General features: G+C 35.2%; 1 protein-coding gene across 2 annotated transcripts; it reads right to left on the reverse strand.

Moving 5' to 3' along the window:
* Positions 1-950: 950 nt before the first annotated feature.
* On the reverse strand, positions 951-11,898 carry LOC140225881 (syntaxin-5-like). Of its 2 annotated transcripts, none has more exons than XM_072305871.1 (6): positions 11,421-11,898; positions 9,580-9,969; positions 8,410-8,666; positions 7,235-7,426; positions 5,288-5,409; positions 951-4,969 (listed from the first exon to the last, which is right to left on the reverse strand). In XM_072305871.1, the coding sequence occupies exons 2-6, from the start codon at positions 9,941-9,943 to the stop codon at positions 4,810-4,812; spliced, it is 1,095 nt and encodes a 364-aa protein (XP_072161972.1). In that variant the 5' UTR covers positions 9,944-9,969; positions 11,421-11,898; the 3' UTR covers positions 951-4,809. The 2 variants fall into 2 exon arrangements, with proteins under 2 accessions (XP_072161972.1, XP_072161973.1); XM_072305872.1 differs by having other exon boundaries at positions 11,806-11,895.
* Between the last annotated feature and the right edge of the window lie 727 nt (positions 11,899-12,625).

Consider the following 12,625-nt stretch of genomic DNA (forward strand, 5'->3'; position numbering starts at 1 on the left):
GTGAAACTGCAGGAGTGCATAGGTACCTCTCAGTTCAGTTTGCCTGTTACAGACTTCCCGTCATACTTTTTTGTAAGAAGGTAATTTCTTAGCAACTGCCCTGATTGGTCTTCTTTGTGTGAAGAATATTCAATGAGAATTTCAAGTGATGGCGTTGGTTTTTTCTCCTTGGTCAAAATGAAAATGGAGCAAAGATTGTGAAACACTGTAAACAAGACACTGTTTCACTATCAAATGTGATGGAGCTTAGGGAGGTGCCTATTTTAAGCAGGATGTTTCAAAATCCCCAACTTAGTTTAATTTTTAATTTAAATGTTTTCCTACATAATAATAGACTGGCTTATATTTTTAATTTAAAAATCACAGATCTCTTCAGTCTTCTGTACTACATTACCTACCAGTTATGAAAGTAAAATATGAATTTTTCCACCACACGATGAAACTTTTTAGTTGAAAGATTAACTGTAGAGTTTTACAGAGCCTTTTTGAGTTTTTGACACCGTAGCTCTAGTTCTGAATTCACGAGCTTCTTAGATTTCAGGTTTTTTCAAGCAATGAATATAATTAATTTTCACTAAAAGAAAATTGTGTAAAACATAACTGAATTTTGCACGTAATCAACTGAGTGGAATCTCCAAAAGAAATGAATTGATGTGGCTCATTGATTGAGAGGTTTTTTATTAAGATTTTCTTACTTACTGATGCCTCAGGTAAGAATATTCTCTTGTTTCTTCTTCTTTTTTTTGCTGCAAGTAACAAAATACGTGTCACTCAAGCATTATGATCATATCAAGAGAGAAGTCAGCAAAAAAATATTAATATACTAAAGTAAGTATCTAGGTATTACATGAAAAAAGAGAATATTAGAGGCAAATTTTTGATAGCAGTAACCAATTCACAGTGTCTGACATTTTATGGCTGAGAAACAGAGGAATATATACAAAACTGGATATTGTAAACAATTCTTTATATTCAACATTATATAATTTACAAAATAAAAAATAAGTTCGAGCAACGTACTAAATACCCATTGGAATATACAAAATAAGAATAATAGAAACTAATTAAAATATAAAAGAATAATCTAACAGTCAAATTTCCAAGTGACCAGAAATGTTCCTCTTCGCCAATAAATTTGTAAAAAAAACTAAGTATTGGTAAATTAGGTAAAAACAAGTTGTTGGAGTATATTCACTCTTTAGGTTTGTAAGGAGAATCTTTTAGCACTTAGGTTGAAATTATAAATACCACAAATGAATCAGTAAAAACGAAACCACACTAACTCAGTAACTTGAAAATGCTCAATTTTCATTCAAGACAGTCAATTTTCTAAAAGTCATTGAAGGAAGCACATCTGTTCCAACAGATGCCCAAAGATGCCTTTAAAGTGTCCTTAAGTACTCGTCTTTCAGCACCAAAAATCTTTTTTTTTAGACTAACTTCTTCACCTACTGTACAGTTTTGTGTGTCTTGATTATTTTCATTTTTTCTAGTTGGTGCATTTTCGTTCTCACTGATTTAAATAACCTCCAAACATATTTTTGTAAATTGGAGGTAGGATGTTTTGAGTTTTGAAAATTACAGAATGAGAAAAAAAGTATGAGTTTTCTTCTTGAATTCGACGAAAATTACACTTAGGGACATTCTTTTTAGATTCTGAAATCAGAGCCAATTCCTTTCACTCTTTCTGTATTCGTCTTACAATAGAGGTAAATCAGGGGCAAAATTCAGAGGGTAACTGCTTTCCGACTTATTCCTGAATATTGTGGTTCAAGATTCCGGCAGTTCAGTTTGATAAAAGATTATGGCGAAAAGATTTTCCTTATTTTCACAGTTCGGAATTGAATTACTCAAAATCTCATAAATGTTTACTTTGCTCTTAATGAGATATGATAATTATAGAAGGTACTTTAATACTTCCGAAGAATTCTGTATCACTTATTTTTATTTTAAAATAAGATTTAACCTCCTCTGAAAATCTTACAACATGAGAATAATAACACGTAACTTAACTGAACCCAGAGTTTTGACTTTAGTATGAAGTTTGACACCTAAAGGTATAGTTAAAGGTCGCCTTATACCTACATCCAAATGCCTGACAATTTACTTCATATTTAAAAAAACGAATTTCCATGTAGATAAAAGTGATGAGGGACACTCCTCCCCTTATCAGGGTGTAAGAAGTTTTGGTACTTCAAAATCCCTAACGCTATTTTTTCTGACATTTCTTCTTGGGAACGTTGTAAAATCAGAAGTTCATGAAGAATATTCAGTAAAAATCTCAGTGAGATGCATGCCTTCACTTTCCGTAGGAATAAAATATTTGCAGAGATTCTGAAGCACCATAACCTATAACTGCCCTTCTCTCACCCAGTGCTTCAATTTCAACAATTTTGCAGCAAACATGGAAAGTAAAAAATTACAACTGATGAATATGGAATAACAATATAGAAAAAAAAGATAATGAAATAAAAAAAAAATTGGCACCTAAAGTATGATAAAATCCGAATCCCCGAAGTTAAAAAAGAATTAATCCAAACAACTTGTGATTCCTCCATTTTAATGAGACTTCAAATCATTCCTGAACTCAAACTTATACAGCTCATTACGTTGATTGAAAGCACAAGCTTTAAACAGGATATTGACAGTGAAACTCCCAAACAACGTACCTCAGTTTGCAACAATGGAGTATTCTTTTAATGTAAAACCACACAACATCAACTCTTGAAACCTTCAGTGATTTTCCTTCTCTCTGAGAAAAACAGTTTATGAAAATTTCAAGAAATCATGTAGAGTCGTTCTATTTTAAAATGTAAAAAGGGAGCGGAGATTTTGAAACACCCCAGACGTGATACATGGTTTGAAAGTTTCACTGTCGATATCTGGCGAGTTAAAAATCGGGAATGCAAATCCAGCAACAAATTCGAGCATGTCTTAACAAAGATAATAGTTCATTGGGACCATCAAAATCAGTATTTTCCAAATTACAGAACAATTCATTCAGTGGCATTCAGTGCCGGTAATTTTTTTTTCTTTTTCTCAAATCAATTTTGAGTGAAACAAGTAAAAAAAGAGAATAAGTGAGTTCTTCAATACGATCTTACAGGTAAAAATCCGGCAGCCCTGCTAGATCGGCGATGTAGATCAACCGGCCATTTTATTCTCAGCATAAAAACAAAGAGAAGTCTTTCAAAAGAACAAATCTTTTAATAACAACAACAGCATCATATTAACTTCCAACTCAGAGCTTGTATTGAGGGGGACATGTGCTTGGAGGGGGACAGCAGGCTGATTGTTTAAATTGATGATGGATGAGGCAACAGACAAAGAAGACAAAGAGAAAATGAAGCGATTCTTTTGGTAGAAACAGGTGGTTTCAATGGACAAAAGAGGTAAGTAATAGACTAACCAATGGCAATCCACAAGAGAACCTGCAGAGAGTCCATCACTTTCCCCCTTAGTCTATATCAACTACCTGTTTCAACCTAAAGGACCTCTCCATTTTCCCCATGTCCTATTCGTCTATTGCTTTGTCTATCAATTTTTATAATCAGACGGCAAAAGTCTGAGTCTGCTCAAGAGGGAGGAATGAGGCTAAGGCCGAGAAAAAAAAAAAAAAAAATTAATGAAACCATTTTGGGGGTAGCGCTTCTGGATCACACTCTGTAAAAAAAAAAAAAAAAAAAAAAAAAAACTGATGTACAGAGAGAGAGAGAGGAGGTTTCTATCGAAGTACTTCATAATTTATGGCAAGCAAGGGTGTTGATCTGTTTTACAGATAGTGTGCATGGGAGAAAGGGCGTTAAATAAAAAAAGACGGAAAAATTATTTTTCCTTACAATTTGACCCTTCACAATTCACATCCAGTCTGGAAATATTAGAAAGTATCAGGTTTCAATATGATACTCATATATATTGATGGTCAAACTATGAGCCTACAGCCAACTCAGTTGGTGACTGCGGTTGTATTGGTGTCAAATTTCTATCACATTTTACATTTTTGAAGGATTTTCTCGGTATTGCACAAGATTCTTTGTGCAATTCCTCCCTACTCTTTCTGTATTATTCTCCGTAAAGTTTGTTAAAAAATACATGATATCTTTTCTTACAAAAAAATAAAACTAGGGCAAATTTAGGAATACCGCAATTGGGTTATGTATTTTTATGATTTTACCATGCATAGGCATTTTTTCAAAGAAAAAACTTCACCAAATGAAAAACCCAATATAGTGAAAATTAAAACACTACAAGATATTTTTTCCCATCAAAATTTCAAGAAGAACACATGGATCATGTTTAAAAATTTTGAAATCCTCTTGTGAATGAGATATTAGTGTTTACAGTATAGTTTACATCAGTATAATCAAAATCAAATTTTCTGCTTGCCAAAAAATCAAAATCAACAAGGATCAAATTCACCATTACAAACAAAATAACAATCGAAAAAAAATAACTGGGGTGTTTTACAAAATCCTCCTCCTTTTGATACTTGATTCTCTTAGGATTATGGAGAAAATTCAGCACACTAAAAAAATTATTTTATCCTAGGGCAAACTGAAATTAATTTCATAAAAACTTTTGCTTAAATAGAATTTGGTTTTTTTGGGCGAGTCAGAAGTTTGAATCGGCAGATATAGGGACGGTAGTTATGAGTGACTGACTCCCACACTGAATTTGGAAACTGTCAACATGACCATCGAATTCTGGGCGAAATTTTGATAGGAATCCATACACTGAGGGGCTGAAGTTCTTACTCTCTTTCGCCTGTTGATGAAGAATGGTAGAGATGAAGATATTGCAGGTCCAACTTTAGGTCATAAAAATTACGAAGAATAAAAAGAAAAATATTAGAACAGCAAAAATCTTTATCATGAGCCAGCGATTAGAACTGACCGACTGAAAGTATCGCAGGATTTCATGATGAGCTGCATCTACATTTAGAGTTGCATCCGTAACATTGGAGTCAATCCTGAAAACAGAGAGGAATCATCTTGTTAAACATTTCTGAGGAAGTTTGTATTGATGAACACAAAACTTTAGTTTGAAACTCAGATAAATGAACTAGGATAAGTTTAAAATTTCCTTACATCTATCGTAATCCACCTAAAATTATGACTGAGAAACAATTGAATACATGAGAATGAAAGCACATCAACTCTGCAAAATAGAGTCACTTCTGCACTCAGTCTCAGAGGATGTAAGTGGCTGATAAAATGAATGTAAACAAACGAGTTAGATCATGCAGTTCATAGTCTCAAAAAAACAAAGAGTTAGGTAAACTTTTTACCTCTCAACCATTTCTTCTTGCTCTTTAACCATGACTGCAAGCTGCTGGAAAATTCCTCCTAGTTCAACGATTGTTGATTCAATATTCTGCATCGTCTCAGCCCTGCTTTGAAGATATTGATCCTACAAAGTTACAAAAAAAAATTAGGCTCAATCTCTAATAACGTGAATGGATTACATGTTCAGACAATAACTCAATCTAATTGTTGACGGACAGTCATGAAATGGACAAGCAACATTTCATAGCGCTTCCAATTTGAGGGCAGCTAAATTCACAAAAATTATGATTTTGGTTTCTAAGCTCAGCAGACAGCTCCAAGTAAGCTACTTTTTTATTTCTATTAAAAGAAGTTCAAGATATTCTGTGAAAATTGATGTGGATAAGAATATATCGTACTTGCAAATTCTCTAAAGTACATAGAGGATAATTGCACAATAGAAAACTTCAAATATCTCTGAAAGAACTTTCACGAATAAAGGAATACCATGTATCTATGCCAGTAAAATTTAAAAGTTATTCTGACAGGTGATAAAATTCTACGAAATTTGACGGAAGATTCAGACTATGTAGGCCTGTAGTTACAAATATTTGCAAAGAAAGTTTAATTTGAAGCACAAGTGGAGGCTCTAGATATTAGCTGCCCAGATTAAAAAATCGTTGAATGAAAAGGAAAATGTACGCAATTTTTTGAGGACCAAAAGAAAATGTATGTAATTTTTTGAGGACCATAGCCGATTTTTTAGGAGCATTTTAACAATGCCACCTGAAGGTTTGGGAACACTGCCAAAAGATTTTGAATCTAAGACCAGCCTAGGTCACAAGATCAAACCGTACCATCAATGTATCAGATGTTGCAATTGGTTCAAGACATCGAATAAGTCGATCACAACATCTAACCTTGATATATGAATCGTTTGACCCTGCCTAACCAGAGATGCAGGGACGCTTTCGTACCATTCAACCTTGTGAACTGATGTTGGTAATTTTTGTTACCTTGTTTGTTCTTTTTTAGAACTTACTCTGACTTGGCGGCTATTTAGGAATTTCCCAGAAATTCATGCGTCTAAGCTCCACTTCCATTTAAAGTGATTCAAAGTGATCGGGGAGCACGATTCACTACTATGTAATGATGCTACATAGTCTGTGTCTTTGAGAGGCAGTGTTTTGCAAGCAGTATATCGTAATGTGCGAATGGAGAATTTGCATGCAAATTTTTTATGGCTTCATCTGAAAGTGCTCAAAAAGCTGATTTCACAGTATTTTTCATAATTTTTTTTCTGATATGGGAAATAGTATGAAACAGATTTAAAAGTGAGAAAATGCACCGCCTAGTGGCATCATTTCCCATTTAAACACACATATTTTAGCAGAATAGATCATTTTGTCATATCTTCTCCAATAATTGTTCAATTCATGAACAAAGGGTATCCTCGTGTTCAGTTCACTCAGTGGTTTCAACTTACACACGAAATTCATCAAATTTCAGACACCTGTAAATTCTCTATTAATGCAAGAAACTGCTCCATCTGAGATTATCTGAATAACCAAAGGAAATTTCACAGAAACTTTCATTGGATTTCCTTTGACAAAATAAGACTTGAGAGGAAATTAGGCAATTTCAAATGCAGTTACGTTGATTCTAATTGAATCTACCTAGTTATAGTTTTGTTGTAAACACTAAACTTTTGGTATGGAGTGTAGCCAAGTGCTAGAAATAATGTGACAACTTTTTTTTAAAAAAAACCTTACATTTCATTAATTAACTTTGACCAGAGGTGAAAGTTAATTAATAAAATGTAAGGTTTTTTTTTAAAAGAAAATGTTACATTATTTCTAGCACTTGGCTACACTCCATACCAATATATTCAGTGCTACTGCCTTTTAGACATTGTGTAATACGATGTTCGCTGAACTTGATTAAACTTTCAGTGAAAGGAAAAATCTCACCGTTTCATCATACATCATTGTTGCCTGTTTTTGAACCATACTCTGTTGCTGCATAGGGACCAATTGATTATCTAGATTGATGGCTACTTGCTCATCTTGAAGGAGCACCGAGTTTTTGAGCGGACTCGAGACGGATGCACTTGGAAGAGGGGATGAAAACTGATCTCTCCTGGCTTTTGCTTGTTTTAGGCTCTGAAAAGACACATGGGTTGAGATTAGGATACTTGGGCACTTAGGTGTTTTTTCTAGCAGGCACAGTGAAAAGAGATAAATAAATATTTTATTGTCATTCTGGTCCTTGCACACGAACTAGCTCATTTTAACAGAATGAATTCATTCCGTTAATTACAGTTACAATTCTAACTATCTTCGACATTTTTCAGAGACTCCGCAGTTTGGATGTCTTTGATTAGACTTTAACTCCACTTCAAAAAATGCCTCTTGAACTATCTTTTGCATAATAATTTATGTTATGTTTAATATTATGTTATGTTTTATATTATGTTTAATATTATTAGACATAACATGGATAGTGGATATATGTTAGATGCCAACATCCGACAAGTATTATCTTGTGCTTGTTTTTTCAGAAAGGACTGCCACCAAGAACATGCTGGAGCATAAGAAAAATTTTCTTTTACTATTTCGCAAACATCATACTCTCTTACACAACCAATGAGACAGTGGTATCCATTTTTTTAAATTTATTATTCGAAAGTGCGGAGAGAGATGAGCTTCTAAGAATTTTTCCCGACTTTTTCAAACCCGAATGACGAAGAGACTCCGTTTCAAAAATGACAAAATTGCAACTAGTTTAACGGTATTTTTGGCAGGCTATGGTAGTGTAGCCAGAAAGGGGAACCAGCGTTTGCTGATCGGCTGAACTCAGCTAGAGGCTTTGCCTCGCTACGTCAACTCGAAGCTCAGTTTTTGATTGGTCAGATTTTGATGTGCTTTTTCTTCCTTTAGAAGTGCTTCTATGAGTTTTTTGGTTTTTTCTTGAACTGTCACATGGGATAAACGGTACTACAACACTGTAAAAGTTCCTTGCCATTGCCCTAATTTTATACTTATAAAGTCTGAGTTGATGAACTCTGCAAAAGTTATCATCACCAAGAAAAGAATCACCTTTGGCCTCACAGACTGAACTCTAATTTTAAACTTTTTTAACTTACTTCTGTCCGAACTTCTAGGACTTGTTTAAATTCTGAAGACATGGAAGCTAGTTTTGACTGGAGCGCTATCACAACACTAGATGAATGTGACAAAAGGTGATGTCGTCCATTGTTCTGTTGTGACTGTTTTTGAAAATTAGCCACTTCATGCAGTTTCCCAATCTCCTTTCGCAAACAGTCAATATCTTCTTTGATGATGTACGTCAATTCCTGAATTTCTGTTGGTCTATCGTTAAATAGAGACTTCCGCTTTGCCACTGTATCAAACAAACCAAAACTGGTAAGATAAAAGTTCCGATTGCGAGTGGATTGATAATCAATTAGAATCATCTTTGGCAGGTTCTACTCATGTATAGGTTCTTAAAAATCAGCTTGGGCACTAGAGATAAAAGTATCCACTCAAACTTTATACTTGATAATAATTATCGAGTGTTAAGTAAGTAATTGATCTTTTTCAAAATTATTTTGAACAAGATCAGTTACAAAGAGTCAAATATTAGTGCTGATTTTTCCTGCAAGCAGAAAAACAAATAATGATATTGATATAGGACTGCTTCTGAATAGGCAAGCACTATTCCAAAGCATACAACTTTGGGTATCTTTTACAGTGGTCATGACACACTGCAGTAGGAATTGAATGACACTTCGGTGCTACTTTTAGGAGAGTCTTGAGGTTTCATTTACACAACCAATTATTCTAATAAATGCTGTCAATCACCATAAAGTGGATATGTACATTTCTTTGAAGTTAACAGCATTTTATTAGTCTGCTTAGCAACCTTTCTGTGTTTTCCTCTGTGATTTTCTGTCCTATCTCAGTTTGACTTAGTTGGACCTAAGTTTGGAAGAATTATCCTTTTTTTTTCTCCTTTTTTCTCTGAATAAACTCGAGGTAATGACTTTTTCATCAAATTTATAATAAATCTGAATTTGACCATTAATCTGTTCAGACTTAGACGTAGGATAGGAGTTCTATTGCATTTAAGCTGAACAGCCGCAACTGTGCACAAAGGAAACATTACGAGAAGGAAGCATTCATCATTAATAACTCATTAAGACTACTGTGAATTGGAATCGATGTGCAATACAAAGGGCATTGCTTGCTTCAAATGAGATGGTTTAAAAAATAAATTGAAAATTGATTGATGAAAAATTTGTGCGCACACTTACAAAAAGTTAATTTTTCTAGTTTTGCATAAGTGCTACTGATATGTTTTCCTATTACTTTTGCCGTGTCCATAAATTCTCTATAACTTTGAAGTGATTTTGCTTTTCGCGGGTCCTGAGATTGTCTAACCACAGTTTTAATCTGTCTGAACTGGAGCGATTGGACCGCATTGCAAAATTCCTTTGTCCGGTCTCGACTTGACATTTTAGCCACAGGTTGTAAATTCAGGCCTTTGTTGGGAGCAGATCCTGTTTCATCGCAATTGTAGATGCTCGGATTTAAACTTGAGCTGCCAGGAAAGCTAATAGTGTCCCAATCCCCTCCTTGATCTAGTTCTGAGCCAACCCTTCGGCGACGAGCTGTCATTTGACTCGACCACAAAATGCATCAATCTGTAAAAAGTGTAAGGCATTAGATGAAAATCCAGTTAACCATGAAGGGATTGGTAGTCATAGAAAAATCTCTGGGATATACTTCAGTTTGAAAACACAGGATGATAGAAAATACTCCACTCGCAGCAGCCATTTGAATTGGATATCACTGTTGATTTAAATTGGTAAACAAAAAAAAGTACGCCATAGTTTAGAATGTAGACCAGTGTTCTGCCTTCCTCCTACAATTTTAGGAGCCACCTTGGCCGGAAAGCTCAATTCTTAGGAGCCAAATTAAATTTTTGCATGCGGGCCATAGCAAATGAAAATTTTTGGAAGGCATGAAATTCTCGCTCTCGGGCTGCGCTGCAAACGGTGCGTATAGAGAGCGCTTCATTGCTACCGCTGCTACCCAATTGCAAGTTCAATCCGTCACATTTTTAAGGCGCCACAATGGCCCAGCCCCCCAATTTTTAGGCACGAAGGCCCGATTTTTAGGTGCATTTAGCGCATGGCTCCCGGGGAAGGCAGAACACTGATGTGGACTGTTCAAAAACCTGGTGAAGGCCTCAACCATTCTTATACAATACATTATGATTTGTTAAGGCGCCATCTAGTTGGTCCGGAGCAAGGATTGCTCTAGTATTCAACCAAGCATTCATGGAAAGTAACATCGAATTTTATCTGGACTTTGCTCGGTAGAAATGAGGTTTCTAAAGAGAAGGTTTTTAAATACAACATATTGGTCAGTAGATTATTTCTTTAACTCTCCGGAGAAGATTAATCTGTTCTACTGTATGATGACCATACTGTGTAAATGGCAAATATAAGAACTCTATTATAAGGTGCATACGACCGTCAAGAGGGCTAATGGCAAAATTACACATATTTCTGTCAAACAAAACTATGTGCACTAAGACATGAGCCCTGAGACCCATAAGAATATATGCATGACAGGGCGCACGTTATAATGCCCATAGTTTCGTTTGACAGAAATACATCAAATTGGTCCTGATTTCAAATTGTCTCTTCGATGGACACCACTGATTCTTCAGCATCGAAATATGAGGTTACAAAAGGTCCAAGTCTGCAACTTTAGTTCAACGTGTTTGGACGCAATTGTGATATGCATCAGCCTCAACGGTGCTTACCAAATAGTCTCATTGGGAGTTTTACGCCATTGTTGAACTCATGTTAGAGTTGCGTACTTAACCTGTGACTGCCAGGGCTGTGCAATACTCAACCAGTCTACCCAGTATCTCTAAGCCGGTACAAAGGCTGCGGGCAAGGTCTGAGATAGTCAACATATTTGGCAAATATTAGGGTTGAGTTGTTACTGTCAGATCTCTGAGCGATATCATTAAAGCATCCCTCGACACATTTATATTTCAAACAGTTGACCTGTCGAATAGGTATTGGTCGCCACCAAACTTGTGCTGTGAACCTTAAAACAAGAATTGTCGGTCACTAACCTCACTCGGAGTCCTCTGCGACTCCCTCATAAAATTGGACTTCAGGTAGTTCCAACTAGCGGTGATGACAAGATTCTGATCCTACGAATGACAGATGTCACAAGTAAATTCACAGTTGATTAATGATGCCCACAAATGATCATTACTTGGAGCTTTATCAGTTGCTGATGGATGGAAAAAAATGATATTGCGAATGAAACTGACAATAAAAACTGAGATTGATATACTTTACACTGTTATCCATCAGTTTTCAAACTTATCTACTCATAAGAAACTGTCTGGATTAGGTGCAGGAAGAACAGACTGAAAACTGAAACACACCATTCCATATTATAAAACAGCAGAGCTACACCATGCTACACTCGATTATTCAAATTCAAATTACCTAAATTCATGGATAAAATTGTGAAACTTATAGGAACTATTGGAGGAAATTGGTCATTTCTAACCTACACGTCACAACAAACACGTAAGAAACGGCGGGGTGCATGGAGAAAAAGAAGAAGCGGCGGTGGCAGGCGGAGAAGAAATGTACTTTTCTACGTCACAGCTAAAAATGAAACCGCCCTTCTGATTGGTCAATAGGACCGCGGGAAAACCGAGACCTCTTTGAAATTTAAAACGGAGTGGGAAAGGTCCCACTTACATGGGCTCTAACACCTCGGAACTATGACTCTTCATGTTTCAATATGTTTTTCTATCAATGTTCGACTGGAGCTGAAAATAATTTGGAAGTTAAAAAAATATATTTCATATAATAACAACTTTTATCTCGACTCATCCCGTTTTGAAGGTATAAGAGGGGGTATTTTCAATATTTTATGGAGAAACGCACTTAATGTTAACTTTTTACCCATATTCTAGCGTATTCGTATTCTGTAAGTGTTTTTCCACTGAAATAAAGGGACTCAAGTTTTTTATGGATCCTTAGGTTCTAGTTATTGATCCTTGGAGGTCAGAGTACAAAGAAGCAGTTTCATTTCTTTGAGAAAAATGAGTCGGAATTTCTAAATTTCATGGCACCAAATGGTCGAAATGAATTTTGACCATAAATTATGCAGCTTAAAAATGATGCTTTGATGTTCAACTGTAAAAAGTGTCACATTGCGACTAGCTTCAGTAGAGCACCAATACAACTATCTTTAAACCTTTTTCTTTATTTTTCTTTTTTGGTTTAGTTATTTTTTTTTTTCAAAATCTGAACT

Source organism: Bemisia tabaci, unplaced genomic scaffold, assembly GCF_918797505.1.
Source record: "Bemisia tabaci unplaced genomic scaffold, PGI_BMITA_v3".
Classification (NCBI taxonomy): domain Eukaryota; kingdom Metazoa; phylum Arthropoda; class Insecta; order Hemiptera; family Aleyrodidae; genus Bemisia; species Bemisia tabaci.